Source organism: Eptatretus burgeri, chromosome 5, assembly GCF_056783735.1.
Source record: "Eptatretus burgeri isolate ZD-2024b chromosome 5, Ebu_testis_v1, whole genome shotgun sequence".
Classification (NCBI taxonomy): Eukaryota; Metazoa; Chordata; class Myxini; order Myxiniformes; family Myxinidae; genus Eptatretus; species Eptatretus burgeri.
In genome coordinates this window covers 36,845,230-36,872,843 of record NC_140965.1, presented here as the reverse complement: position 1 = coordinate 36,872,843, position 27,614 = coordinate 36,845,230, and the positions used below count along the sequence as shown (strand labels likewise).

The following is a 27,614-nucleotide window of genomic DNA, read 5'->3' as shown; positions in this document are numbered from 1 at the left end:
AGAATGCTTCATGCCCCCTTGTCATCCGCCCAATGGCTGAGCATCGGGTGGTGTGGCTCCGCCTCCGAACCCGCTGTGATCCAGAAATTTACATAGACGCCCCTCCCCCGGTCTATATAAGCGCGAGCTCAACGCAGCTCGCGGGGCAGTACGTCGGCAGAAAAGTCAAGAACCAAGTGGGAGCAGTGGAGTAGCAGCAGCAGTGTCAGCAGGGCAGTCAAGTCAGCAGTGTCAGCGGGGCAGTTGAGTCAGGGGGACGGAGCTCGAAGCCGACGGGAAAGGCAGACGGGGAGCGCCGTAGAGCACTCACCGACCACGCCAGGGGCACGAAGCCAGGTGCAGCTACGCTGACATCGCGGCTTGCCCACCATCGCGCCACGAGGGCACGGGTAGGACCCTTCGGTCTCGTGGACCTGGCCGCTCATCCAGGTTCCATGCGCATTAGGCCCACGGGCCCAGTCTGACTCCCTTGTCTATGAGGGGTCTTTTCTTGTGTTTTCTTTGAATGCATGTTGTGGCGCCGTGTCTTGTAAAGTAGAAACTGTTTAAGTGCATGGAAAATAAACATTGCTTTATTCGGCTGTAACTCTTGCCTGTAAATTGCATTCTTACTGTATGGCTGTGAATACGTGCTTGCCTTGTCTGAGTGCGTAATAAATGTGCTTGCCGAACTGTTCCCCGTTTCGTTGCGTCCTTTCCTTTGTTTGAAAGTTCCATCTTGCATCACGGAAGGAAATGGTAGAAGGGTGTAAGCACTCGGTAAATAATCACGTCCGTCGGGGCCGGCGATAACACCGCTCGGTTATCACTGAAGCACGGAACGGACCGCTTAAGCGGTTCGTGTCCTAGGCCGGCCAGCGGCAAGGTACGATCACCCGGTTAACTACCTGCGCAGGTACTTAGGTAGGTCCAGTTTGGCGAACAACCCTATCCTACGCGGGTGGCCGATTGGCACGATTGTGGTGTGGTCGAAAGACCCACCCGTGATTAGCTCCTGGCGGTAGTTCCACGGAGCTTCACGACTGAATTGTCCATTCCGGTGGGCGACGCAGTTGCGATTTGAGTTACGTGACCGATCGCACGCGGGGCGGACCGAAATTCGTAACAATATGTTGGGTGCAGAAGACTTGTTCCCTTGTTACTTGCAAAATCGAAGCTTTTTCTCAAGAAAATTGGTCAGTCTATTTTATTATCTTGCCAAAACGAAGTTTTTGCAAGATATGTTAGTCAGCTTGTATGTTTTTTTTTTTGTTTTTTTTATCTTGCCAAAACGAAGTTTTTACAAGATATGTAAGTCAGCTTGTATGTTTTTTTTCTTGTTTGTTTTTTGTTTGTTTGTTTGTTTGTTTGTTTGTCTGCAATCACGCATAAAAAATTCTGCAGAGCACAGTTATCATTGGAAATTTTTGTAACTTCGCATATCAGAGGCCTATAGAGGTCCCTTTCAGCGCATAAAATTTTGAAGGTCAAGGTCAAAGGTCAAGGTCACTTTGTCGCAAATCTAGGGGAGTTGACGAAACCCTTATTTTTTAAGTAATTTTGATCGGATCGTCTTCAAACTTCATGGGAATATAGTTCATGGTCTGGCGCTCAGCTGATTAATTTTTGGTGGTGATTGGCCTTGACCTTCATTTTTTTGTTTGTTTGTTTGTTTGTTTTTTTTTTGTCTGTAATCACGTATAAAAAATTTTGCAGAGCACAGTTATCATTGGAAATTTTTGTAACTTCGCATATCAGAGGCCTATAGAGGTCCCTTTCAGCGCATAACATTTTGAAGGTCAAAGTCAAAGGTCAAGGTCACTTTGTTCCAAATCAGGGGAGTCGACGAAACCCTTATTTTTTGAGTAATTTTGATCGGATTGTCTTCAAACTTCATGGGAATATATGTCATGGTCTGGCGCTTAGTTGATTAATTTTTGGTGGCGATTGGCCTTGACCTTCATGGTTAACGCCTGAGGTCAAACATATTTGACCCCAAGGTCAAATTTTCAAGTTTTAGGAACCATATCGTGTGGTACCTCAAATTGAACACCTCGATGAGTGCTTTCTCGATATGTCAAGCTTGAGACATTATGACGTCATTTGGTGACGTTATGAGGCATAAGCATATTTTTCATGGTTACTCTAGAACGATTCTCATCGGAATCTCTCGTAGGCAGATATTCCTCAAGGAGTCGCTCCTGGTGGATAGCAGCTCTGTTCACCTCAGTGTGACCTCAAAGAAGTCACACGTGGTCACCTTTTGGCAAGATATGGGTCACCCTGCGGGTGACATTGGTTTATTTATTTATTTATTTTTGTTTGTCTGTAATCACGTTTAAAAAATTCTGCAGAGCACAGTTATCATTGGAAATTTTTGTATCTTCGAATATCAGAGGCCTATAGAGGTTCCTTTCAGCGCACAAAATTTTGAAGGTCAAGGTCAAAGGTCAAGGTCACTTTGTCGCAAATCAGGGGAGTCGACGAAACCCTTATTTGTTCCTCAATTCCTCAACTTATTTGTTGAGGAATTTTGATCGGATCGTCTTCAAACTTCATGGGAATATAGTTCATGGTCTGGCACTCAGCTGATTCATTTTTGGTGGCGATTCGCCTTGACCTTCATATGTTTTTTTTTTTTGTTTGTCTGTAATCACGTTTAAAAAATTCTGCAGAGCACAGTTATCATTGGAAATTTTTGTAACTTCGCATATCAGAGGCCTATAGGAGGTCCCTTTCAGCGCATAAAATTTTGAAGGTCAAGGTCAAAGGTCAAAGTCACTTTGTCGCAAATCACGGGAGTCGACGAAACCCTTATTTTTGGGTAATTTTGATCGGATCATGTTCAAACTTCATGGGAATATATTTCATGGTCTGGCGCCCAGTTGATTAATTTTTGGTGGCGATTGGCCTTGACCTTCATGGTTAGCCCCTCAGGTCAAACATATTTGACCCCAAGGTCAAATTTTCAAGTTTTAGGAACCATATCGTGTAGTACCTCAAATTAAACACCTCGATGAGTGCTTTCTGTATATGTCAAGCTTGAGATATTATGACGTCATTTGGTGACGTTATGAGGCAAAAGCATATTTTTCATGGTTACTCTGTAGAACGATTCTCATCGGAATCTCTCGTCGGCAGATATTCCTCAAGGAGTCGCTCCTGGTGGATAGCAGCTCCGTTCACCTCAGTGTGACCTGAAAGAAGTCACACGTGGTCACCTTTTGGCGAGATATGGGTCACCCTGCGGGTGACATTGGTTTATTTTATTTTTAACTTGCCAAAACGAAGTTTTTGCAAGATACGTAAGTCAGCTTGTATGTTTTTATCTTGCCAAAACGAAGTTTTGCAAGATCTGTTAGTCAGCTTGTATGTTTTTTTGTTTTTTTTTGTCTGTAATCACGTATAAAAAATTCTGCAGAGCACAGTTATCATCGGAAATTTTTGTAACTTCGCATATCAGAGGCCTATTGAAGTCCCTTTCAGTGCACAAAATTTTGAAGGTCAAGGTCAAAGGTCAAGGTCACTTTGTCGCAAATCAGGGGAGTCGACGAAACCCTTATTTGTTCCTCAATTCCTCAACTTATTTGTTGAGGAATTTTGATCGGATCGTCTTCAAACTTCATGGGAATATAGTTCATGGTCTGGCACTCAGCTGATTCATTTTTGGTGGCGATTCGCCTTGACCTTCATATGTTTTTTTTTTTTGTTTGTCTGTAATCACGTTTAAAAAATTCTGCAGAGCACAGTTATCATTGGAAATTTTTGTAACTTCGCATATCAGAGGCCTATAGGAGGTCCCTTTCAGCGCATAAAATTTTGAAGGTCAAGGTCAAAGGTCAAAGTCACTTTGTCGCAAATCACGGGAGTCGACGAAACCCTTATTTTTGGGTAATTTTGATCGGATCATGTTCAAACTTCATGGGAATATATTTCATGGTCTGGCGCCCAGTTGATTAATTTTTGGTGGCGATTGGCCTTGACCTTCATGGTTAGCCCCTCAGGTCAAACATATTTGACCCCAAGGTCAAATTTTCAAGTTTTAGGAACCATATCGTGTAGTACCTCAAATTGAACACCTCGATGAGTGCTTTCTGTATATGTCAAGCTTGAGACATTATGACGTCATTTGGTGACGTTATGAGGCAAAAGCATATTTTTCATGGTTACTCTGTAGAACGATTCTCATCGGAATCTCTCGTCGGCAGATATTCCTCAAGGAGTCGCTCCTGGTGGATAGCACCTCTGTTCACCTCAGTGTGACCTCAAAGAAGGCACACGTGGTCTCCTTTTGGCAAGATATGGGTCACCCTGCAGGTGACATTGGTTTATTTTTTTTGTTTGTTTGTTTGTAATTGCGTTTAAAAAATTCTGCAGAGCACAGTTATCATTGGAAATTTTTGTATCTTCTAATATCAGAGGCCTATAGAGGTCTATTTCAGCGCACAAAATTTTGAAGGTCAAGGTCAAAGGTCAAGGTCACTTTGTCGCAAATCAGGGGAGTCGAGGAAACCCTTATTTTTTGAGTAATTTTGATCGGATCGTCTTCAAACTTCATGGGAATATAGTTCATGGTCTGGCGCTCAGTTGATCAATTTTTGGTGGCGTTTGGCCTTGAGCTTCATGTTTTTTTTTTGTTTGTTTTTTTGCTTGTCTGTAATCACGTTTAAAAAATTCTGCAGAACACAGTTATCATTGGAAATTTTTGTAACTTCGCATATCAGAGGCCTATACGAGGTCCCTTTCAGCGCATAAAATTTTGAAGGTCAAGGTCAAAGGTCAAGGTCACTTTGTCGCAAATCTAGGGGAGTTGACGAAACCCTTATTTTTTGAGTAATTTTGATCGGATCGTCTTCAAACTTCATGGGAATATAGTTCATTGTCTGGCGCTCAGCTGATTAATTTTTGGTGGTGATTGGCCTTGACCTTCATATGTTTTTTTTTTTTTTTTGGTCTGTAATCACGTATAAATCACTCTGCAGAGCACAGTTATCATTGGAAATTTTTGTAACTTCGCAAATCAGAGGCCTATAGAGGTCCCTTTCAGCGCTTAAAATTTTGAAGGTCAAGGTCACTTTGTTGCAAATCAGGGGAGTCGACAAAACCCTTATTTTTTGAGTAATTTTGATCGGATCGTCTTCAAACTTCAAGGGAATATATTTCATGGTCTGGTGCTCTGCTGATTAATTTATGGTGGCGATTGGCCTTGACCTTCATGGTTAGCGCCTTTGGTCAAACATATTTGACCCCAAGGTCAAATTTTCAAGTTTTAGGAACCATATCGTGTAGTACCTCAAATTGAACACCTCGATGAGTGCTTTCTAGTTATGTCAAGCTTGAGACATTATGACGTCATTTGGTGACGTTATGAGGCAAAAGCATATTTTTCATGGGTACTCTGTAGAACGATTCTCATCGGAATCTCTCTTCGGCAAATTTTCCTCAAGGAGTCGCTCCTGGTGGATAGCAGCTCTGTTCACCTCAGTGTGACCTTAAAGAAGTCACACGTGGTCACCTTTTGGCAAGATACGGGTCACCCTGCGGGTGACATTGGTTTATTATTCTGCCTGTCTGTCTGTCTGTCTGTTTGTCACCTGCAGGTCACAATTTTAAACTGATCTTCATGAAACTTCACCACATGGTAGAGTTTGTCATAAGAGAGAAGCCAATTATTTTTGAGGTCAACATGGACCAAAAGGTCAACATAGGCCCAAGGTCAACAACTAAGTTGGTATTTCTAAAATCCTCAATTTTCATCCGATTGACTTGAAATTTGAAGAGGATTAAATTTCAGGTCACCAAATTCAACCTGCCAATTATTTTTAAGGTCAACATCTACTAAAAAGTCAACATAGGCCCAAGGTGAACAACTAAGGTGGTATTTCTAAAATTCTCGATTTTAATCTGATTGACTTGAAATTTGAGGTGTTTTTATTTCAGGTCACTGAATTCAACTCGCCAATTATTTTTGATGTCAACACGGACCAAAAGGTCAACATAGGCCAAAGATCAACAACTAAGGTGGTATTTCTAAATTCCTCAATTTTTGTCCAATTGACTTGAAATTTGAAGAGTATTTATATCTCAGGTCACTGAATTCATTCCCCAATTACTTTGGAGGTCTGCATCGCCCAAAACGTCAACGCGGGCCAAATTTCTAAAATTGTCAGTTTTCATCCGATTCACTTGAAATTTGAAGAGGCGTTGCATATTTGGTCACTGAATTCAACCACCAATTATTTTTGAGGTCAAATTTGTATTAGGGATTTTGCAAGTATCACACACTACATGACGTCTTCTTCTTCTTTAATTTTTTTATATGACAATATTTTGAAACTGAGTTTTTCCGTTTCTTGTGTGAAATTTATTTGTGGTTACTCTATGTCCTCTGTACGTAAACCTGAAACCGTTTTGGCTTACTTTTTGGTCGCTGAGGCGAAAATGGCAATTTATAAAACAAGAAAAAAGAAGGTGGAAAGTGGTGATCTTTCTGCTTGTAATATATTATTGACCTTTAGAACTTTAATTGTTTCTCGAATCCAGCTGGAGTACCTTCACTGCAGCAGGTATGGGAAAGAGCAGGACTTTATTGACAAATGGTGTGTAAAAAACATCTTTTGTTGGGTAAGAAATGAAACACTTGATTTTTCTTTTTGATGTATTCATGAATTGTTTCCTTTGTTTTGGTTTCCTAAAAATGTTTCCTTAAAATTTTTTTCTGTTTCACATGTATTTTGCAATTTTTTTTTTCTTTTCTTTTGTAATAAATGTCTCTCCCTCTCTAACTCTCTCCCACTCTCTTGTTACAAACTACAAACTTGGGGTACAGAATGGCTTGACAGATCAAGGGGAAACTTCACATTCATGTTCCCCAAGCTTTAAGGATACCAGGATGTTCACTCATAATTAGTAGGTGATATGGTCTGGCAGCAACATTGGATTAACCGAAAATCTTTTCAGAACTATTTCTCTTGAACCGCTTCATCAATCGACGTGAAACATCAAAATTATGATCTCGTCGTAATGGGGAAAATACGTTTTAAATTTCAACCTCATCAAACCCATGGTCTGGCAGCCAGAATTATTTACCGTTTTGAATCTGCGTTCAGGAATTTAAATCAAACCTGGAACAAGTATGTGTAATGATGTAGTAATGTGGGCGGAGGCATATCTGGTGACATCAAGATCTCAAAGAGAGCCCTTCAATTTTTTGATTTTTTTAGGAACTTTCTTTAAGGAGTTGCAACATTTTTCCAAGATGATGACCATACCACGTGACCTATGACGTCATAATTATGAATGAAAAAATTATTCAGGCAGAAGCACTCCTCTGATAAAATTCGTGTCAATGGAAGCAAGCAAGAATTGCAGAGAAATATAATTGATACTGATCGAATCAAGCATTATACTTGTCCAATTATGATGTCATAATTAAGGTCCCGAAGACATTATCATCAACATATATTATTCCGCAAGGGGAGTACTTGACAATGAGCCATGTTTCAATTTTTTCCATGGAGCGGTTTTGGAGATATAGAGGTGCAATTTTTTTTTGTTTTTTCCAAGATGGCGCCTGAACCACGTGACCTATGATAGCCGAATTATGAATAAAAAAAATATTCAGGTGGAGGCTGTTTCACCACAGAAAGAGAGCCACTTTCCACCTTCTTTTTTCTTGTTTTATAAATTGCCATTTTCGGGTGTACAAAAAAAATGGTCAAATTTTGTGTCAATCGGACCAATAGTTGCTGAGAAAATGAATTCTGAAAAGTTCTGAAAAGAAAATGAATAAAATTACAGACACTCATGCACTCAAATATGCCACACTACGTACTAACGTAACCGAATGCCGAACCCTGCTTTTCGCTTCGCAAGCACAGGGTAATTACGAGAGAAGCTCCCGTAATTACCATTCGCTCTGTTTCTTTGTTTGTCTAAATAGAACTTTCGTGTTTTTCTCTGCAACTGCTTGTCAGATTGACAAAATTTTCACCATTGGTGCTACGACGACTCATGTAAAATGTTTCAATGATAATTATGACGTCATTGGTCACGTGGTGTGGCAGCCATATTGGAAAAATGGAAAAACTTTGAAGCTCAGGATCTCTTTAACCGCACCAAGGAAATAAATGAAACTTGGCACATAGCAAGTACTCCTCAATGGGAATGAGTAAAATTTTCATGATGTCATAGGTGCCTTCATTATGACGTCATAATTGCATATGTAGAATGCTACATCCGATAAGCATGAAAATATTTGAGGATCATCTTGGGATAAAATGGTACACAGAAAAAAAATTTGATGATGTCTTCGGTCATGTGATTCGGCAGCCATATTGTTGTTGTTTTTTTTTTAACCTTCAAAATTCTTCCTCTCTGAAGTGGCTGAACATATCGGTGTGAAACTTTATATGTATGACCGACTGTCCATGTGGAACAAAAGGTTCACACATATGATGTCTTAGGTCACATGGTTTGGCAGCCATATTGGATTTACCCTAAAACCTATAAAAATATCTTCTTAACCAGAACAACTGGAGAGATCGAGTGGAAACTTCACACAAATGTTCTGCAAGCCATGGGTGTACAAATTTGTTCAGGAATAATTGATAGGTCACATGGTTTGGCAGCCATATTGGATTGAAGAAAAATATTAAATAATGTTTTCTCTGGAACCGCCTAATCAATTGACATGAAAATTCACATTAATTATCTAGCCGTGAGCTGGACTAGATGTTTTAAATTCCATCTTGATCGAATACATGGTCTGGCAACCAAAATTATTTAATTCTTGATATGGGTTGATTTTTTTTTGTTTTGTTTTTTTTGTTAATAAGGTTCACTTGGATGTGCCTGGATGGGTTTGAGGATAGAGGAGTAGCAGCTGAAATGTGGATCCTCTCCAGGTTCATCCTGATGACTTCATCTGTGCTTTTTGCTTGTGTGGGTCCCTTCTAATTACTCCAATGCAAGACTTTACCTATTTGGTCTTCCATTTGATTTGACATGAATTGATTTTAATTCCATTCTAAATTCATTTGAATAATAATGAAAAACATCCTGGGTCAGGGTCAGGTGTCCAATCAAAGCAGGACGTCTTGGTACCTGGTCATCACTGGCAGCAGTTAAAAAGTGGCAGTTCTAATTATGTCTGTTATTAATTATGTAACACACCAGTACAAAAACACCACACAAAATACACCACACAAAAGAAGTCCTGGCGAGGGTCTGCAAACTCTGTTTGCTCTTTTTCTTGTTTATATGTATGTATGTATGTTTGTATGTATGAATGCATGTGATTGTGTATGGTAGTTTCTATTTTTGTATTTTGTTTGTATGTTATGCATGTATGAGATTATGTATATATTGTTGAGGGCCGGGGGTCGGTGACAAGAATGGCCATTAGGTGGGGAAAATTACGTCATCTCCAGCAGACTCCCCGGAATTGTAGGCCGTCGCTCCGGATAATTCCGTGAGCCGCGGGTCGCAGAACCAACCGTGGTCGCCAATATCTCGATCACGTGGCATAGGTTTATTTGTCTACAGCCAAAGTACCTAAGTATCCATGCAATCTCGTCTACCGAGGATCCACGCCCTCGGAACGCCTGGTCGAACCGGTTTTACTCTACCGGCAGTGGTAAATTCACACTACAGAATACTGCTTTGCCACCTACCTTTCTGGCTCGTTGCAGTCGAGCGGAGCCTGCCCAGGACATCCCAGCTATGATAGACCGATTACCGGGGATGAAACACCGCTTATACTCACACTCGGACCATGCTGGACCAATGTAAGAGTGGACAGAAACGGACTGCTAACATTTCTAATAAAGGTTTATTAACAGTCATAAGACACAGGCAAGACTTAACGTGAATATACAAGGAATATTTATAAGGACTCAAGCACTTACACAGTTTACTTAAACACGGGCCCACACGCAGACACACACACAAAAAGAAAAGAAACCCCAGAGTCTTTATTTGACCCTCGCAGCCATGAAGAGAGGCAAGCTTGGGGTCAGAGTTCGTGGGTACCTGGTCTTCGAAGTAATGGAGTCTCTGAAATGCGGCACCTGCTAAAGGTCGTCGGGGCATGGTCCGGGAGTTCATTCAAGACTCGTGGCTCGTGATGGGGCTCGTGTGGCGAATAGTCAGCGTCACAGAACTCCTCTCAACAGCCACCGTGAACCAACTCGGCCGCTCCTCTCAGCCACCGTGAAAACTCCCTGGCTCAATCCGAGAGTCATGGAGATACATCTCCTTCTCCCACGGGGAGGGGCTCTTTGCGAAAACCACCTCGCTGTCCGCCTCTGACACAACTATGCAACTATATACAATTTCTGACCCAGGACCTGGAGAAATGCAGAAGAAATATTGTAGGGGGGGGGGGAGAGAACACCTGCTGATTCTTGCCACCTTCATGCTCTTCACAAGCACACCTAACAAAATAAACCGGCAGGCCAGTGACCGGCATACAGGCCATAAACGTGGCCTTCCAAACAAAAATGACTAAGAAGCAGCAACAAGAACAGCCACTTCCTCCACAAAGCTGCGTTCGTGCAGTTCAAAGCCATGGTGATAGGTGGAAAAACGAGTGAAGCAAACTGGCATGAGCTGGAAGGAAGCTGGTATGAGCTGGCATAAAGCTGGAATGAGCTGGCACGAGCTGGTAGGAAGTTTGCATAAAGCTGGAATGAGCTGGTATAAACTGGAAGGAAGCTGGTATAAGCTGGTGCAAAGGGCCTGCAACAAAGGGGGCAGTCCATAAGTGTGGTGGCATACTGCTACAGTAAATGCAGTTCAACAAAATAAAACAAACAAAACCACCATAATAACTGGAACGGTGTCACCTGGCATGAGGCTGCAGCGAGTAGCAGTCCACAGAACAGGTGTGGGTGGAACACGGTCACCAAGCAAATGGGGAAGTGAACTGAGTGATGCCTTGATGCAGAACAGGTGATCCAGCAAGGCGAGTGATGCCTTGATGTAGAACAGCCTTGATGGTCCTGGGGCAGTGGCGAGACAAAGCGAAACAGCAAACAGCACGAAAAAAAAAAAAGGCAATCCAGGTAATGCCAAACACCTGGTCTGACCAACATGGTCAGCCGGTCCCTGGTGTGCACATATGTGGGGCAGTGGCGGTGGTGCCGGGAGAGAGAGCTCGTGGTTGGCCCTACTCATCCGCACCCATCCATCTTTCACATATACACTACCCTAGCCCTCCTCTTTTTACAATTCATCGCTACATCTCTTCAACTATATCCCACTATCCCCATTGCCAAATTCATACCCAATCCCCCCAAGGTTCCATGGGAAGGAAGAGCCGAACAACATGCAATCTTACGCTTACATCGCGACAAGTCTCGTTCTCGAGTCCGGGAGGAGATCAAGTCCAGCAGCCGGCGATCATCCCGACAGTGGATGGTGCGAAGTGGTCTTCATCAATCCTAACTACACTTATATTGTTACTCTTTTAAACTTTCCCCAGGGTTAAACCCTGCCAAGAGGCCTTTGTTAAACTATGGGTTTCTAAAAACCCAAATTCCCATCGCCTACATGTTGGTGCTCTCACAATTTTGGGCCTTGCCCACCAAATTTTCTTTCTGTGCCATCGCACAATTTCGTGGCTGGGTAGTGTGGCTCCACGAGCAGGTCTGCCCACCTGAATACTCACCATGAGCACCCCCGGGTCGCTGGAGCTGCCTCTGAGCTTGCCTGCTCCTCACCCTGACATGGGGGATGCCCTCACTGGCAATTCCCCCTTGATGCCCACTTGCCATTTTGGCACCCTGAGTCCCACTGCTCGGGCACCCGGTCCCATTGAACACTACACTGGCACGCCAGGCCCCTCTCCTCGGGTACCTGCATCGACAAATACACGAATGGCCCCCTGGACCTACCTACGGCCTAACCTGGCCGACGAGCCACCAGCGCCCGGGGTGCCTGCTTCATCCGAACACTACACTCACAAGCCACACCCCCAGCCGGTCCATTATCTCCTGCACCCTACACACAAAAAATGTTTTTAAAAACTTTCTGCAATCAGCACCAACCGCATAACGACATCCATGGGTAAATTTACCTAATCCCTCTACCTAACTTTAAACTAACCCCTGGGTTTTGTTGGGTGGGATCCACTCCCCCCATTCAATCCTTCACACCATGCATTCTATTACTCACACTCATACCGGCCATTGCCCTGCCCTCACACTCGTAATTCATTTAACACACACAAACACATTTCCACTCACCGACACAGCATCACCTAACTACGTCCCCCTAACTAACTCGTGCATCCTCGTCTTCCCTTATACTACGCACGCTCTATTTAACTCTATCGCTAAGCTACGTCCCCACTACACATTCATGTCTCTACCTAAACAGTCCCTATTGTCGCTCTTGGTCACTAAATTTATCCTTGCCCTCCCTCATGGTCGCTGCTTCGGTACCCACATAGAGGCTAGCATCGCTGGCACTCCCATGTGGGCCTAACAATGCCATCCCCCTTCGGCTAGTGCTCCTTTGCCCTGCTGTGTGGGCTTGTTTCAACACTGCGCTCCACACATGGGGGTGACTGTTACCGTTTATTACCGACATGCCCACCCCCCCACCCCCCCGTCCGCAGAGGTGCTCAGTCACATGTCTATTGCAAGCCAATTTGTGTTTGAATTCTTGCCACTGGAAATTGGAGTTTTCCCACGGAGAACCAAGCCGTGCTCGCCACGCCCATTGGTCATGCCGTGGGTACTGTGCATATTGCACACCTGGTCCCCATGTGGAGTGATTACGTGTGGTGGGTAGGGGTTGGGGACTTGTCGTGGAAGTGGGTGGGGGGGGGGAGATATTGAAGACTTGTGGTGGGGAGGGGATTCAGAATCGGTGTGGGTTGGGGATATGAAGACATGGAGTTTGGATGTGGTTTAAAGACTTGGAGTGGGGAGGGGATGGAAGCCGCGTGCTTGAGAAGGGAGTTGACGATTTGGGATTGGGAGGTGGGGGAGTTGAGGACTTTAACTCCCATTTTACATTATGCAGAATTTGCACGGCTGCCGACTAGTTTTGAATATTTATCCAAGAAGATTTATTGCCAAGGTGGAGAATTTTGCCTCTTTTTTTCATTGCAGGTACACTTGAGGGACCTTCACGAGAAACACCGTTGTCAGCTTCTTCACTGCCTTGGGAGATAGTCAAGTGAGACAAAATCCAGCCATCAATCCCATTATTTCATCACTTTAGATCTCGACTTAACTATGAAGTCTTCTTCTATCAAATGCAGGACATGGCTGGGGATTTGCAGCATCTATGGGAGCGCAGCCGTGCCGCTGATGCAGTGCCTCCTGCAGGTTCGATGTATCCAGGGTGCTGGCAATAACTCTCCGACAATTTGTGAAGGACACCGTGGGATCTTTAACATTCACCAACTAATACCCACAAACAGGTACTCCAGCTTGTCATCCATCCAAGAGACGGTGTGCACGTTGATGTATATATCACCCTGTTTTGCGAAATACCAGGGTGAGAGTTTAAAGGTGGGTCGAGATTCGAACCCAGGCTGGAGGGCTCAGAGGTGGGTGTGTAATAACTCAAAGCCATCCTGCAAACTCTAACCATGAAGTGAATGAGGATCACTACTGGAGTTCCTCTTTATCATCTACCAGCAGGGGTACCCAGCGTTGCCTGGTGCTGTTCTAATCCTGTTGGCATTTTGAAGAAATTAAATTTTGATTTTTTTTTTGGTTTTGTAGGTGCCGAAAACACTCCCCTAGACCTTCTAAGGGATCATTTAATATTATCTTTCACATAGCTACAAAGGCTTCGGCACTATAGAGAGATTTTAAAAAAGAAAAATCGGAATTAAAACCAAATTTTCTTTTCAAATTTTTCAATTTTTTTGCTTAAAACATTCCCGGCACACTGATGAACCTCTGAAAGTTTTCCTAAGATCCGTTTGACCATCTCTGATAAAAATGGCTGTACACACACGCATCTCTCTCATAGTTATCGATAAATGCCGAAGTCAATGACTAATTACCATGTGACCAGCTAAATGGGAGCAAGCAAACTTGCTTTTTCCCCACTTTTTTGTTTGTGTCTTTGTTTGTTTGTTTACTACTTATTACCTCCGCCATCGAAGGTGGATGGCGGTTATGTTTTCACCACTTTCTGTTTGTTTGTGTGCAGGATATCTCAAAAAGTTATAAACAGATTCGGATGAAACTTTGTGGACAGGTTATGTGTGTGACAAGGACCAATTGATTCGATTTTCGTGAAAATCCGAATCCAGATCTGGATAGCAGAATTATTTAATTTTAAATATTATTTTTCAGCACTGAGAGATGGGGCCAAAAACGATATCGCTTGATATTTCAAAAATGTATTGTGCCCGATATGTTCTCGTGGATCAGGCATTGTCTGGCGGAGGGATGCGTTCTACCGAGTGCCCTTCTAGTTTAAGCTATACATTTCTAGAAAGGAAATAAAGAAAGCGAAAACTATGATGAACCTTTTCTATCATTATTATCAGTCAGGGTTGGTTGATGGAATAATTACTTTAGAACCTTAACAGAAATCCGATTCGCCAGATTGACCAGAGTCGTGATTAATCATTCTATAGAACGATGAGATAAAGAAAAAACTTTAGATGAAACTAAAAACAGTAACACTGAAAACTCTATGTTTCCTTAAAGGGGAACCCAAGCACAGTTTGTCTTTATCTGAAAACCATTGAGAATCATTAATCACGGTGTAATTTAAAGAAAAAAAAAATTGAATTTTTTTTGCCAATCACAAAGTGTCGAAAAAATCCCAAGTGTCGATTTTCGATGTTGCCAGTGACGTCACACCTGGAATCCATATTGATCCGAAAGGCAATTTACATGGAGAAACAGTGCATATCGAGCTCAGATTCAGATACCGATTCCACCGTTATTAGCAACTCTGAAGGTTATATCAGAATGTTGAAACTGATCAGTGGGATTTTGAAGAAACTATTGGAGACAAAATTAGTGATGGTAACTCTTTCAGGGAAATTGTGGAGCTGTATCATTTCGAGCCTTGTGCGAGCGGTTCAGAGGAAGGCGGAAGTGTTCGTGAAGATGAAAACGCTGGTGACATGATCATTGCAGATTGGTAGTGTTTGATTTTCCATTCAATTGACGGTTTATAAGGAGGGATTTTGTATCAATTGATAAATCGGTTTATATATTACTCGAGCAGAAATACCCGTCATCTGCCGACAGCAAGGGCACCGCCAACAAAATTGGTGACAAATGCTTTTGTCCCACCGTTGCAGGCTGACCAGGTGTCTTGTATGTTACATGATCGTCCTGTTTCATACTTTCCCATGATGCCATTTGTGCCTGTGCCATGTTCCACCGTCATGTCGGTGAGGTGTCACTGTCCCTCCCCAATGGTTGGGGGTTGTGGAAGGGGGAGGAGGATGGGGTTTTGGGATGGTGGTGGGTATTGTGGGGTCATGATTTATGTTGAATTGTGGTCAAATTGTCAAAGGTCAAATCCTCTCGGAGGAGTACATAATGATACATACAGACTTTCTCTCCAATATAAATAGACGGTGGCTCATTTGATTTGTAGAAATTTGTGTTCATAATAGATAATTATTTTCAGGTGCTATTGTGGTAACTGCCAGGCAATGGCAACGGCAACAGGTGTTTAAGTCACCACACAAATCGTCCGTTTACAAGTGCCGGTCGCTGGGTGGAGAAGGTGTTCATTTCGAGTGACAACTGTTTATTCCACTTAATCATGGGGATGGCATCATTTCTCAATCGTGGTGGATAACCACTATATCTATCGCCATCTCTGTTATTTCATAACGTGCTCTAAAATGTTCTGAGCATAAACCCCAACATTTTGTAGTCCTGATGCACACTCGGCTATTTCAGAAGAACCTTGTCAAATTTCTGGCAAACTTCGAGTGTTTTGGCCGTTGGTGTAGCATGAAACCATCACAGTTTGTAGTAATATACAAGCACCAAGGAAGCATCAACTGGAAAATCTTTGTGGAAAATCGAAAATTATTCGCCATTTGAGTTAACTTAGTATGGATCTGGTGGTCTACTTCCACGTGTGACATCAAGGCCACTCTTAAGACGAAGAAAGAGATTTCAACTTTTTATCGCAAATTTACCTCCTTTATAATTACGAAATCGGAAAAAAGACACATCATGTCGATTTTTTGTTAGGGTATCAAGGGATGGATTTGCTTCGAGGTGGTCTGAGCATTTGGGTTCCCCTTTAAAAACCAGCACTGTTATTTTACAACCATCTTGATCTCCTCTGAAAACGCTCACCCCTCCATTCCTCCAGGAATATTGCGAGGCAGTTGTCAAGATTCACGAGCTTGAGCGAAAATGCAATACGATATCAAATAGTCCACAAGTTGGAGTGTCAGGTGGTGTGCTGGGCAACAGGTGGCAAAGGCATTAACAGTACGATTGGTGTCTGCTGCCTGGAAGCACGAATCGAATTTTTCTCCTTCATTCTTTTTTCTATTGCCCGTTTTCCCCAAAGAGCATACCCAGGGATTTAGACAGAGGAGCTGGAGTTGGAGGGGGGGTTGGGTGTGGAATTGGCACAGAGGATCTTACACCATCTGTTGGGTTCAAGCCAGCTGTGCCGAGCGCCCGAGTGACATTGCTCCGCTGGACAGGGCACGTGCCATCGCCTTACACAATAAAACATTTGTCTGTCGACTCTGCAGTCATTTCATCAAAAAATGTTTTCAGCAGACTCGGAGCTGTAATAAATATATATATAACGACTGATCAGTACATTGCTTCAAAAATTATAAGGTATAAAATAAGGGTGCTCGATGAAAATAATGTTATTAAGAATATTGTGCATTCTTTTCCAGTGGACGCAATTGACTTCACGTGCATTCAATTACATCGCCATGAATATCATCAACAGAGAATGAAAGGGAACTGTCTCAATGAACCTGCTGTCCGAGTGCATTAGGACTATAACAACCATTCTATAGCTTTACACATATTAAATGTGGGAATTGTTATCATCAAGTGAAAAACTACAGGCAACTCTATCCTTCACCAGTCAACTTGCAGACCATCTCGAATCACCTTAATGGAGTGGATTGTTAGATGGAACTGCAAGTGACTCTTTAAACACCATTCAACCCCCATGATACCATGAGATAGTGTTGGGAGTCTGAGATGTCGGCAAAGCACCGGTATAGTTCACTGATCCTTGCATTCCATGGAGTACCAAAGAAGAGCAGCTGCACACAAGCCTTTCATCGATGTGGTCAGCATGTGGGATTGTGTGGCACGGTGCAAAGAATGGGGGAATCCTGTGAGGTTTTGTGGTAAGACGAGTAGAAGAGGGATGTATTCGTTTGCCATTTATGGGCTTGACAACAACGACCACGAATGTGAGGAATGACGGTGAATCTCTTTTTCAACCTATCTAAAACATGTAGAAGATATAAGATTAACCCTCAATCCTACCAACGCATTTTACATACGTAAATAACCAACTGGGGGTCTTTTCGGACCCCAACTACAAATCACTAAAGTTTGAACCAGTGAAAACCACCAAACTACTCAAACTTCCTGAAGTTTAGCATCATTGACTAACCACATATTGATTGAATGATGTTTTATTGATAAAACAAACAAACAAATCACTGCAAAGGCAAATTAGAACGGCACTTGGTGGAGCACACATCTCCGCTGACAGACCGGACCAGCTGATAGGCCAGATCTGCATCCGGACCATTCGTCCTTGTCACACACCAAAATGGAATTGGCTTGTTCTTGTTACCAACCCAACTCATCCACCAAGTTATGTTGTAATCCATCCAGAACTTTTTGAGATGTCATGCTATATATCGCTTTTGGCCCCATTTCTCAACGGTGAAGAATCACTTTTAAAAATTTTAAACATTATTGCTTCCGAATCTTCATCAAAATCGAATCAATTCGTCCTTCTCACACACCCAACCTGTCCACCAAATTTCATCTGAATCCATCCACAACTTTTTGTGAAAAAAAAAAACATTTAAAAAAGGGTTGAAAACTTAACCTCGTCCACCATTGGTAGCGGAGGTATGACCTACTGTTTAAATGAACATTTATAAATTTGTGTCCTTTACATATTTAAAACAAATGGTTTGAAACAAAACTGGATGTGCCATTGAAATGTACTCCAGGTTGCTCTTTTAAAAAGTTTTTGCAGTTTATTCAAAGCCAACTTCCAGGCATTCTTCACATAAAACTTGTGTGCTGTGAGTCCGGCATACAGGCTTTTTACAGCTTGTGCACTCCCACTTCACATTTTTGTCAGTATCTCGAGGACAGAGGCAACATCTCTTTCTCTCTCCGTGTAGTTCCACCTCTGCAGCTGGGTGAGCAGTTTGTACACTAATAAACTTAATTGCCAATCTTATTGGAGCATGAAGGGTTGGTACGTTTGCTCTGCACTGGATCTGTCGCATCATCAGCTCTTGGGTCAACTGCAAGAGGAAGTTTCATCTACACCACTTTACTTCCAATAACTTTTGTCATTGGTGGTCGAGGTTGTCAGTGTGTGTGTGTGTGTGTGTGTGTGTGTGTGTGTGTGTGTGTGTGTGTGTGTGTGTGTGTGTGTGTGTGTGTGTGTGTGTGTGTGTGTGTGTGTGTCAGTGTGTCTCTTCCATAACTCCAAAACCATGAAACCGAGCAGACTAAATTTTTTCATGCATACTAAGAGAAGTCCAAGGAAGTGCGTGCATGAAAATTGTGTTGGGGTGAATTAAAACACCCCTTGTGAAGATCATTAATGACATTATTTAATTATATCATTTCTCAGGCAATCCTCGACCACCTCGCTCGATATGGGGTCTTAAGGTGTTTCCTTCGATTACTTCGCTGGGGTCTGAAACACCGTGTTTTTTGGCCTGCTCAACTTTGCCCTGACTTGGAACAGGCGACAATGATTGCTTAACGATAAAGTCTCTTTCTTTCAATTTCTTCCCTCATATTATTGAATGCCTGTTCGTCATAACTACAAATCGCTGGGTGCATTGCAATGCTTATAAAGCAGCGTTTGTGGCTTTATTTCATTTCCACCCATGAGATAACCACTAGAATCACTTACACTAAGAATTACAACATTTAAGCTCCAGATTTGAAATCAGCAGCAGTTCCGACACTAGAAAGTGTTCATTTGTCAAATTCACACAACGCATGGGGGTTTCTGGGTGCATAGTTTTATCAATGGCAACTGGTAATCGCTTGCCAAGCTGGACGTTCAATTGGAGTGCTTGCTTGAGTGCTTAAGCCACTTACCGAGCACCGTACAGTCGATAGCTGCACAGTTCATGCCCCGATCGGGATATAGTCCAAAGTTACTACAAGGTAGAGGTACGTATACAGTGCACATGGACGTGGTACATATTGGTAGATTTGGATCTGTAGGGACTCTCCGCAGTATCTTCGCTTCATCCCGTATCGTATGGAGGTTTTATCAAGTTTTCTTTTGACCTCACAACTGTTTCTAAAGCATTTAATTATCAGGTTTCCTTTACAAAGGCTATTTGTTTCTCTTTGTGAGTTTCAAAGCAAAATACATTTAATAACACCCGATTTCTGAGTCATTTGCCATCTCGACATGTTTTATAAAGTACCAAGCCAAATATTTTTTCCACTCATCACATGCAGCTATTTCTAAAGATTAATGTTCATGCACATCTCCCTGAAACGTTGACAGTGCCGATATAAAGTCTCCACCCCCTTTCAAAATTTTCACCTTTTGTTGCCTCGTAGCCTGGAAGAAAATTGCATTAAATCAAACTTTTTCCACCTTTATTTACACAACGAATCCCACAACTTCCAAGTTAAAAACAAATTCTACAAATTTCAGAAAATTAATTAAAAATATAAAACTAGAATATATCGGTTGGTTAAGTGTCCATCCCCCTGAGTTAATACTTGGCGGAAGCACATTTAACAACAATTGCAGCTGTGAGCCTGTGAGCATGGGTCTCTACCAACTTTGTCCACTTTGATTGGGCAATATTTTCCCATTCTTCTGCACAAAACTGTTCAAGCTCAGTCGAGTTGCGTGGGGAGGGAGTGTTGATGGACAGCAATCTTCAAGTCATTCCACAGATTTTTAGTTGGATTTTGGTTGGGATTCTGACTGGGCCACTCAAGGACATTTAACTTTTTCTTCATCAGCCAATCCAGTGGAGCTTTGGCTGCATGTGTCGGATCATTGTCATGCTGAAAGGTGAACTACCATCCCAAATTCAGCTTTCTTGCAGAGGGCAGCAGGTTTTCCTCCAGGATTTTCCTGTATTTTGCTCCATCCATTTTCCTTTCAATCCTGACAAGTGTCCCAGTCCCTGCTGATGAGAAACATCCGCATAACATGTTGTTGCCACCAGCATCTTTCACAGTAGGGATGGTGTTTTTGGGGTGATTTGCTGTGTTGGGTTTGCACCAAACGCAACGTTTTGCATTTGGGCTAAAAAGTTCCATCTTGGTTTGATCAGACCACAAAAAAAATTTCCACATGGCTTCAGAATCTCCACAGTATTTTTTTGCATATCTCAAATGGGACTCAAGGTGAGCTTTGTTGAGTTATGGCTTCCTTCTTGCCATGCAACAGTACAGGCCAGACTTGTGAAGTGCTTGGAATATTGTTGTCACATGCAGTGTGACATGTCACATGTCACCTACTCAGTGACCACTCTTTGCCATAAAGATATGTAGGTCTTTCAAAGTTGCCATTGCTTCTTCGTGACCTCTCTGATCAGTTTTCTCATTGCTTGGTCATCCATTTTGAAGGGATGGCCTGATCTAGGCAGGGTCTTGGTGGTACCATTTGCCTTACACTTCTTAATGATTGTCTTGATTGTGCTCCAAGGGATATTTGAAAGCCCTTTTGAAATATTTTTATACCCATACCCTGATCTGTGCCTTTCCACAACTTTATCCCAAAAGTATTTTGAAAGCTCCTTTGTGCCCATGGTTGAGTCTTTGCTTTGAAATGCTCTACACAGCAATGGAAACCTACAGAAAATCTGATTTTATTCTGCAATAATCAGAATCATGACAATTTAACACAGGTGGAGGACATGTGCAGGTGGTGTTTGTCTCTGGGCGGTGTTTAGAGTATGACCGGTAGAAAATGGATTTCAGACATTATTTTGTTTCCATCTTTACTGTTATTCTATTCAGAAGCATTTTGATGAGACAGTATGAATCGTAATTCATGCTCCACCTCTTGCTGCATTCCCTTCCCTCACCCCTCCTCACTCTTCCTCCCTCCTCGCTCCCCTCCCTAATCTCTCTTTCCCCCTCTTTCCTCTCTCTCTTGCCCCCTCCACCTCCTCACTCTCTCCCCTCTCTTTTTCCCCCACCCCTTTCTCTCTCACCCCTCTTTTTCCCTTCTTTCAGTATTCCCGTCAGTAAAGCGATGGGTGATATTTGCTAATACAATAATAATCATGATAAGTGTGAGTTATTTACCCCTTGTGTGGGTATACACATACTGATTAATATACACATATTGATTAAGTCATTTTCTGGAAACATCCTGGTCATAGCATCGATATAGCATCATATTGAGGTTGGAATTGCCACATTTGTGTACCATATGGTAACCAACTAGTCCAAATAGTCATTGGGTCACCAAACGTTTAATAATTTTGAATTGATATTGCTAAGAGCGTCACATTCCCATTTCAGTCATAAAATTGGTGAGAATCGTAATTTGAGGGTCAGTGTATAAAATGGGGCACATACTGTACTTGTCAACATATGTCAGGTATATTGCAAATGGTATCAAAATGTGGGGAAAGAGCACCGAGGACAAATTATTGATGAATGGTGCGTTTTAGGTGCATGATGTCTGAATAATTAAATGTAAAACTATATGATTGAAAAGACTTAATTTTGAGCAGCTAAGGCACTTATTTCTACACCATTTGAAACATCATTCTTGCCATTATATTTATCACTGGTGCATAATTTATATACCTTTATATGAGGAATTTAATATCCTTGTCAACAAGATACAAACCATTGTGAAAATATTTGTATACATTATTTATACCCCTAAAACTGACGATGACCCAATACATTTTGGGTGAGAAATCTGGCAACCGGTATGTGACCTTCGGGGTAGGGTTGTATATTGAGTGATGAAACAGAGAAGTCAAAGAGATACACACTGCTATCACACATTTTCCATGTCTAGGGACCAAAGCCTTGCTAAAAATCACAATTAGCCTTGATTTTGGGGGTCTTGATGACAAACATTTTGGGGTCTGGCTCAAGGGCTAAGTCCCATTTCTCTCCCATCTCTCCCATGTAGTATAACTTGAGTGATCCGTGCCTCTTCATTTGAAGCTGTATCTTAAGCAGCTGCAGCTGGCAGTTGTTGGGACACTTGTCCTCTCCCGAGACTATGGCCTCTAACCTGCCCTCGACCACGACCTCTTTCAGGATGCTCGTTTATATACACCTGAGGTGGTACATCACCTTGCGTCAAATCCGCCTGAGCTAACAGGGGAGGATTTGGAGCAGCTGCTTCAATGTCACTGTGTTGAGAGGGCTCTGATGAATAATCCTCAAAAAAAGAAATTTTAGAATCACCACTTTCATCAGAGTTGTCTTGGCTTTGTAAAACCAGTTGGAGGACTTCTCCTGCTGTGGACTTTGTGGCTCTTCCTCTGTTAGTCATTATTCACTGCAAATATAATATTCCTACTCAGTTACAAGCACAAAGTGAAGTGCAAAGTTCGTTAAATTACGAGAATTAAAAGGATAAGCTTACCTGTTCAAAATAAATCAAAGCACTGATGTGTTGGGCAGTCGGGGCGTAGTATTTGTCACAGCAAAAGAGAATGATGGGATTGAGTTAGTGGTAGATATAAGGTTGGTGACGTCAGTAATTACAGCACTGCTGACGTGTTCGAAGTTATGCATACCTGCTCGGTACTAACATTATACAAAGTAAGTGCTCATGCATAACAATGAATGAAGATTATTGGGGTCCAGTAGGACCCCAGACAAAATATGCTTCCACTATAATTTTCCAATTATAAACCATGGTTTATTCACCAATTTTTTTAGTCAAAACCATCCAATGCAGTTAAAACAGTTCGTGAGTGCAGATTATACTTCACCTGTTGGTGGTAATTTGTTCCGGTTCTCTTCTACCGCTATGCTACAATGGAATTCCTACTCACAAATCACGTCTTCAACAATCTAGATCCCTGTTCTTCATTGCAAGGCCCGTGAGCCATTGGCCTGGTGGCCTAAAGTGTGTGAGCCTGGTGGCCTAAAGTGTGGCGCTTGACACGCGGCCAATAATACACAATGTTAAAACACCCCATCATAATCTGCCATAAATGATATCAAATTGACCCAATAGTTTCAAATGAGTGTTCCAGTGTGAATTGTAAAGGCAACATCACGACATCAAGAGATGGCAGAATGCAAATAATTATGCTTGCAGCCCAGTAACCACAATGAAGAAAAAGATGATGTGGTGGCGGGGCCTAATAGCAGCCATTACGGAGTCCTGCAGGTGGTGTGGCAGCTCTCACACTGATGTCTCATCAGCAAAAGTGCACCCCTTCTAAAAAACAGTGAAGAGCACTCATCTAGATTGTCGATAGTTCATTTATCTTTACTTAATAGTGACCAGCAGATTAAGTGTATCCCATTGTAATTTGATACGGTCCTCTTTATTTATGCAACAAGCACTCGAGTTTGTTTTTTGATAATGCCTCACTGATAAAATGGTGCTTTCTGGTCATGTGACGGTCGGTGCGAGTGGACTGCTGTCATATTTTTCGATATTATAACATTTCATCTGATTAGGGGTGGACGGTTTTGTCTGAAACCGAGCGTCAGGAAATTTTTGATTGGGCCCAAAACCGAGTTCAAATTTCAAAAGCCCTATGTCTGATAAAGGTGTTCCAAATGGATGTTCCCTACATCCGATATGGATGTTTCAAATGGATATTCCCTACATCCGATACGGATGTTTCAAATGTATGTTCCCTACTTCTGAAACGGATGTTTCAAATGGATGTTCCCTACATCCGATACAGATGTTTCAAATGGATGTTCCCTACATCCGATGTGGATGTTTCAAATGGATATTCCCTACATCCGATACAAATGTTTCAAATGGATGTTCCCTACATCCGATACGGATGTTTCAAATGGATGTTCCCTACATCCTATACAAATGTTTCAAATGGATATTCCCTACATCCGATATGGATGTTTCAAATGGATGTTCCCTACATCCGATATGGATGTTTCAAACGGATGTTCCCTACATCCGATATGGATGTTTCAATTGGATGTTCCCTACATCCGATAGGGATGTTTCAAATGGATGTTCCTTACATCCGATACGGATGTTTCAATTGGATGTTCCCTACATCCGATACAGATGTTTCAAATGGATGTTCCCTACATCCGATGTGGATGTTTCAAATGGATATTCCCTACATCCGATACAAATGTTTCAAATGGATGTTCCCTACATCCGATACGGATGTTTCAAATGGATATTCCCTACATCCGATATGGATGTTTCAAATGGATGTTCCCTACATCCGATATGGATGTTTCAAACGGATGTTCCCTACATCCGATATGGATGTTTCAATTGGATGTTCCCTACATCCGATAGGGATGTTTCAAATGGATGTTCCTTACATCCGATACGGATGTTTCAATTGGATGTTCCCTACATCTGATATGGATGTTTCAAATGGATGTTCCCAACATCCGATACGGATGTTTCAAATGGATGTTCCCTACATCCAATATGGATGTTTCAAATGGATGTTCCCTACATCCGTTATGGATGTTTCAAACGGATGTTCCCTACATCCGATATGGATGTTTCCATTGGATGTTCCCTACATCCGATAGGGATGTTTCAAATGGATGTTCCCAACATCCGATACGGATGTTTCAAATGGATGTTCCCTACATCCGATACAGATGTTTCAAATGGATGTTCCCAACATCCGATACGGATGTTTCAAATGGATGTTCCCTCCATATGATATGGATGTTTCAAATGCATGCTCCCTTCATCCGATACGGATGTTTCAAATGGATGTTCCCTCCATAGGATATGGATGTTTCAAATGCATGTTCCCTACATCCGATACGGATGTTTCAAATGGTTGTTCCCTACATCCGATACGGATGTTTCAAATGGTTGTTCCCCACATCCAATATGGATGTCTGAAATGAATGTTCCAAACACATGGAGAACTGCAAAAACACGACACCCATTTACAACCCATTTCAAGCTGAAAGTAATGAAATCAAAAGGAAGTCGAGCAGCTAGTCGAGAATTCAATGTGAATAAAACCATAATTCAGAAATGGTGGGTTCACGAAGCAAGTGTCCAGTTAATGCCTTACCACAAGAAGTCCAACCGTGAAACAAAGTGCCGACACCCATCGATTGAGCAAGACATTGTTGTGTGAGTTAAATCACTCCACGACTAAGAAGGTGCTATGTCCACCATACAGATAAGAATGAAGGCTTTGGATGTGGGTAAAGATCATAAAATCGAGAACTTCTTCACGTCACCAACGTAGTGTTACCGTTTTATGTGACATCAAAGCTTGGCAACTGGACGAGAAGATCCTTGCGTCAGAAACTGCCTTAATACAAGGATGAGAAAATACTCTCTCATGGTTACGTGAATAAAATCATCACAGAGATGGCATTCCCCCATTTGAAGATTGACAACATGGATGAAATGCCACTAACTTTTGATGCCCCACCAATTCTTTAAATTTTACAGCCGCAGCTTATACACGAGTGTGGTTTATACATGAGTTTGTTTTTCAAAAGTATCAATACTTACGGAGTGTGGTTTATACAAGATGCAGTTTATAATTGGAAAATTATGGTAACTCTATGTAGCAAGAAGAAATCTGAAAACAACATAAACATTTATTACTGGCCCATATACTTTTGGTAAACAAAATAATAAAACTCAGAATACATTGTGTAACTGATTTAGAAATTGCACATCAAAATTTTTACCTGGGGTCTGCAAACACCCCAGTTGGTAGAATCAAGGTTACGTGTCTAGGTTGTGTTTTGGACACTGAGGCCGAATCAGAGAGAGTAAATTTGGTGTTCCACACATCCGATATGCAGTTTAGTAACCACAATGCCTATTAAGGGATGCTCTTTATTATCATTGAAATAAACCTTGAGCAATTTTCAAGCAAATATAATTGTGATTAAATCAACGAATTAATCAGAATATATAGCTAATGTCTAATCGTTTGAGAGATTTAACAAACACCATAGCCTATCATGAACTGGAGATGAGACGACTCCCCCACCCCAGCAATCCCTCACCCATTTCTCCCTTACCCCCTCCAACCCCACCAAAATTAGGAATATTCTCACCAAGATTATATTTTCCACTTCAGGTATATATATATATATATATATATATATATATATATATATATATATATATATATATATATATATATATATATATATATATATATATCTACTATACTAAAAAAACAGAATATGTTTGTATGTATGTGTGTGTGTTTGTTCGTCCTTTATAGGCGGCCGAACCGCTGGATGGAATGAGATGAAACTTGGCATGAGTGATCCTTGGGACATGAGAACGGGCATGGGGTGGTCAAGTTCAAGGTCAAAGGTCACGGGGTCAAGGGGTCAAGGTGACCGGGTAACTTCAATTTCTCAATTTCATCCGATCAAGACAGGACCAACGCCATTCGATAGATAATCAAAATTAATACTGAAGGACCAATTTTGTGCCCCGTCTGTGACGGGGTTTCGGCTAGTGTGTATATATATATATATATATATATATATATATATATATATATATATATATATATATATATATACACGGCAAATGTAAATATATATGTATGTATGTATGTATGTATGTATATATATATATATATATATATATATATATATATATATGTGTATATGCCCCGGTGTATGCCCTGGTTAGAATAGGTGTACCATATCCCTGTGTGTCGTAAGAGGCGACCAGGGTTGCGTCAGGAAGGGCATCCGGCGTAAAAACCTATGCCAAATCATTATGCGGACAACAAAACGAATTTCCATACCGGATCGGTCGAGGCCCGGGTTACCAACGACCGCCACCGGTACCGGTGGTCAGCAGGGTACCAGTGGAAATTGTGCTACTGCTGGGCGAAGGAGGAGAAGGAGACGGGGAAGGCGAGTCCGGAGGCAGTGGGAGAGGGGGAAGGGTAGAAGTGTGGAGGTGAGAGTTGGAACTCTGAATGTTGGGACGATGACTGGCAAAGGGCGAGAGTTGGCTGATATGATGGAGAGAAGAAAGGTGGACATACTGTGTGTACAAGAGACCAAGTGGATGGGGAGTAAGGCGAGGAGCATTGGAGGTGGTTTCAAACTGTTCTACCATGGTGTGGATGGGAGGAGAAGTGGTGTCGGGATAATCCTGAAGGAAGATCATGTCAAGAGGGTATTGGAGGTGAGGAGGGTGTCTGACCGAGTGATGAGTGTGAAGTTGGAAATTGAAGGGGTGATGATGAATGTCATCAGTGCATATGCCCCACATATGGGGTGTGA

At 42.0% G+C, this 27,614-nt stretch overlaps 2 protein-coding genes across 32 annotated transcripts in view; one reads left to right on the top strand and one right to left on the bottom strand.

Annotated features, from left to right (window-relative positions):
- LOC147026245 (uncharacterized) overlaps positions 1 to 27,614 on the top strand; it is a 165,889-nt gene that overhangs the window by 98,802 nt on the left and 39,473 nt on the right. For 3 of the 6 annotated variants that reach the window (XR_015058186.1, XR_015058183.1, XR_015058187.1), the window contains one exon: positions 13,101 to 15,560. The gene's annotated coding sequence lies outside the window, so the exon portion shown is untranslated. Of the gene's footprint in view, positions 1 to 13,100; positions 15,561 to 27,614 lie in introns of those variants that run through there. The other 3 variants (XR_015058184.1, XR_015058188.1, XR_015058185.1) reach the window with 2 other exon arrangements.
- LOC147026244 (uncharacterized) overlaps positions 9,781 to 27,614 on the bottom strand; it is an 80,617-nt gene continuing 62,783 nt past the window's right edge. For 11 of the 26 annotated variants that reach the window (XR_015058218.1, XR_015058222.1, XR_015058219.1 and 8 more), the window contains one exon: positions 19,487 to 23,586. Coding sequence is in view for 7 of the 26 variants with exons in the window: in XM_085881465.1 (XP_085737591.1) it covers positions 10,541 to 10,719; positions 10,827 to 10,982 (335 nt within the window). In the remaining 19 variants the exon portion in view is untranslated. The other 15 variants (XM_085881465.1, XM_085881467.1, XM_085881464.1 and 12 more) reach the window with 9 other exon arrangements.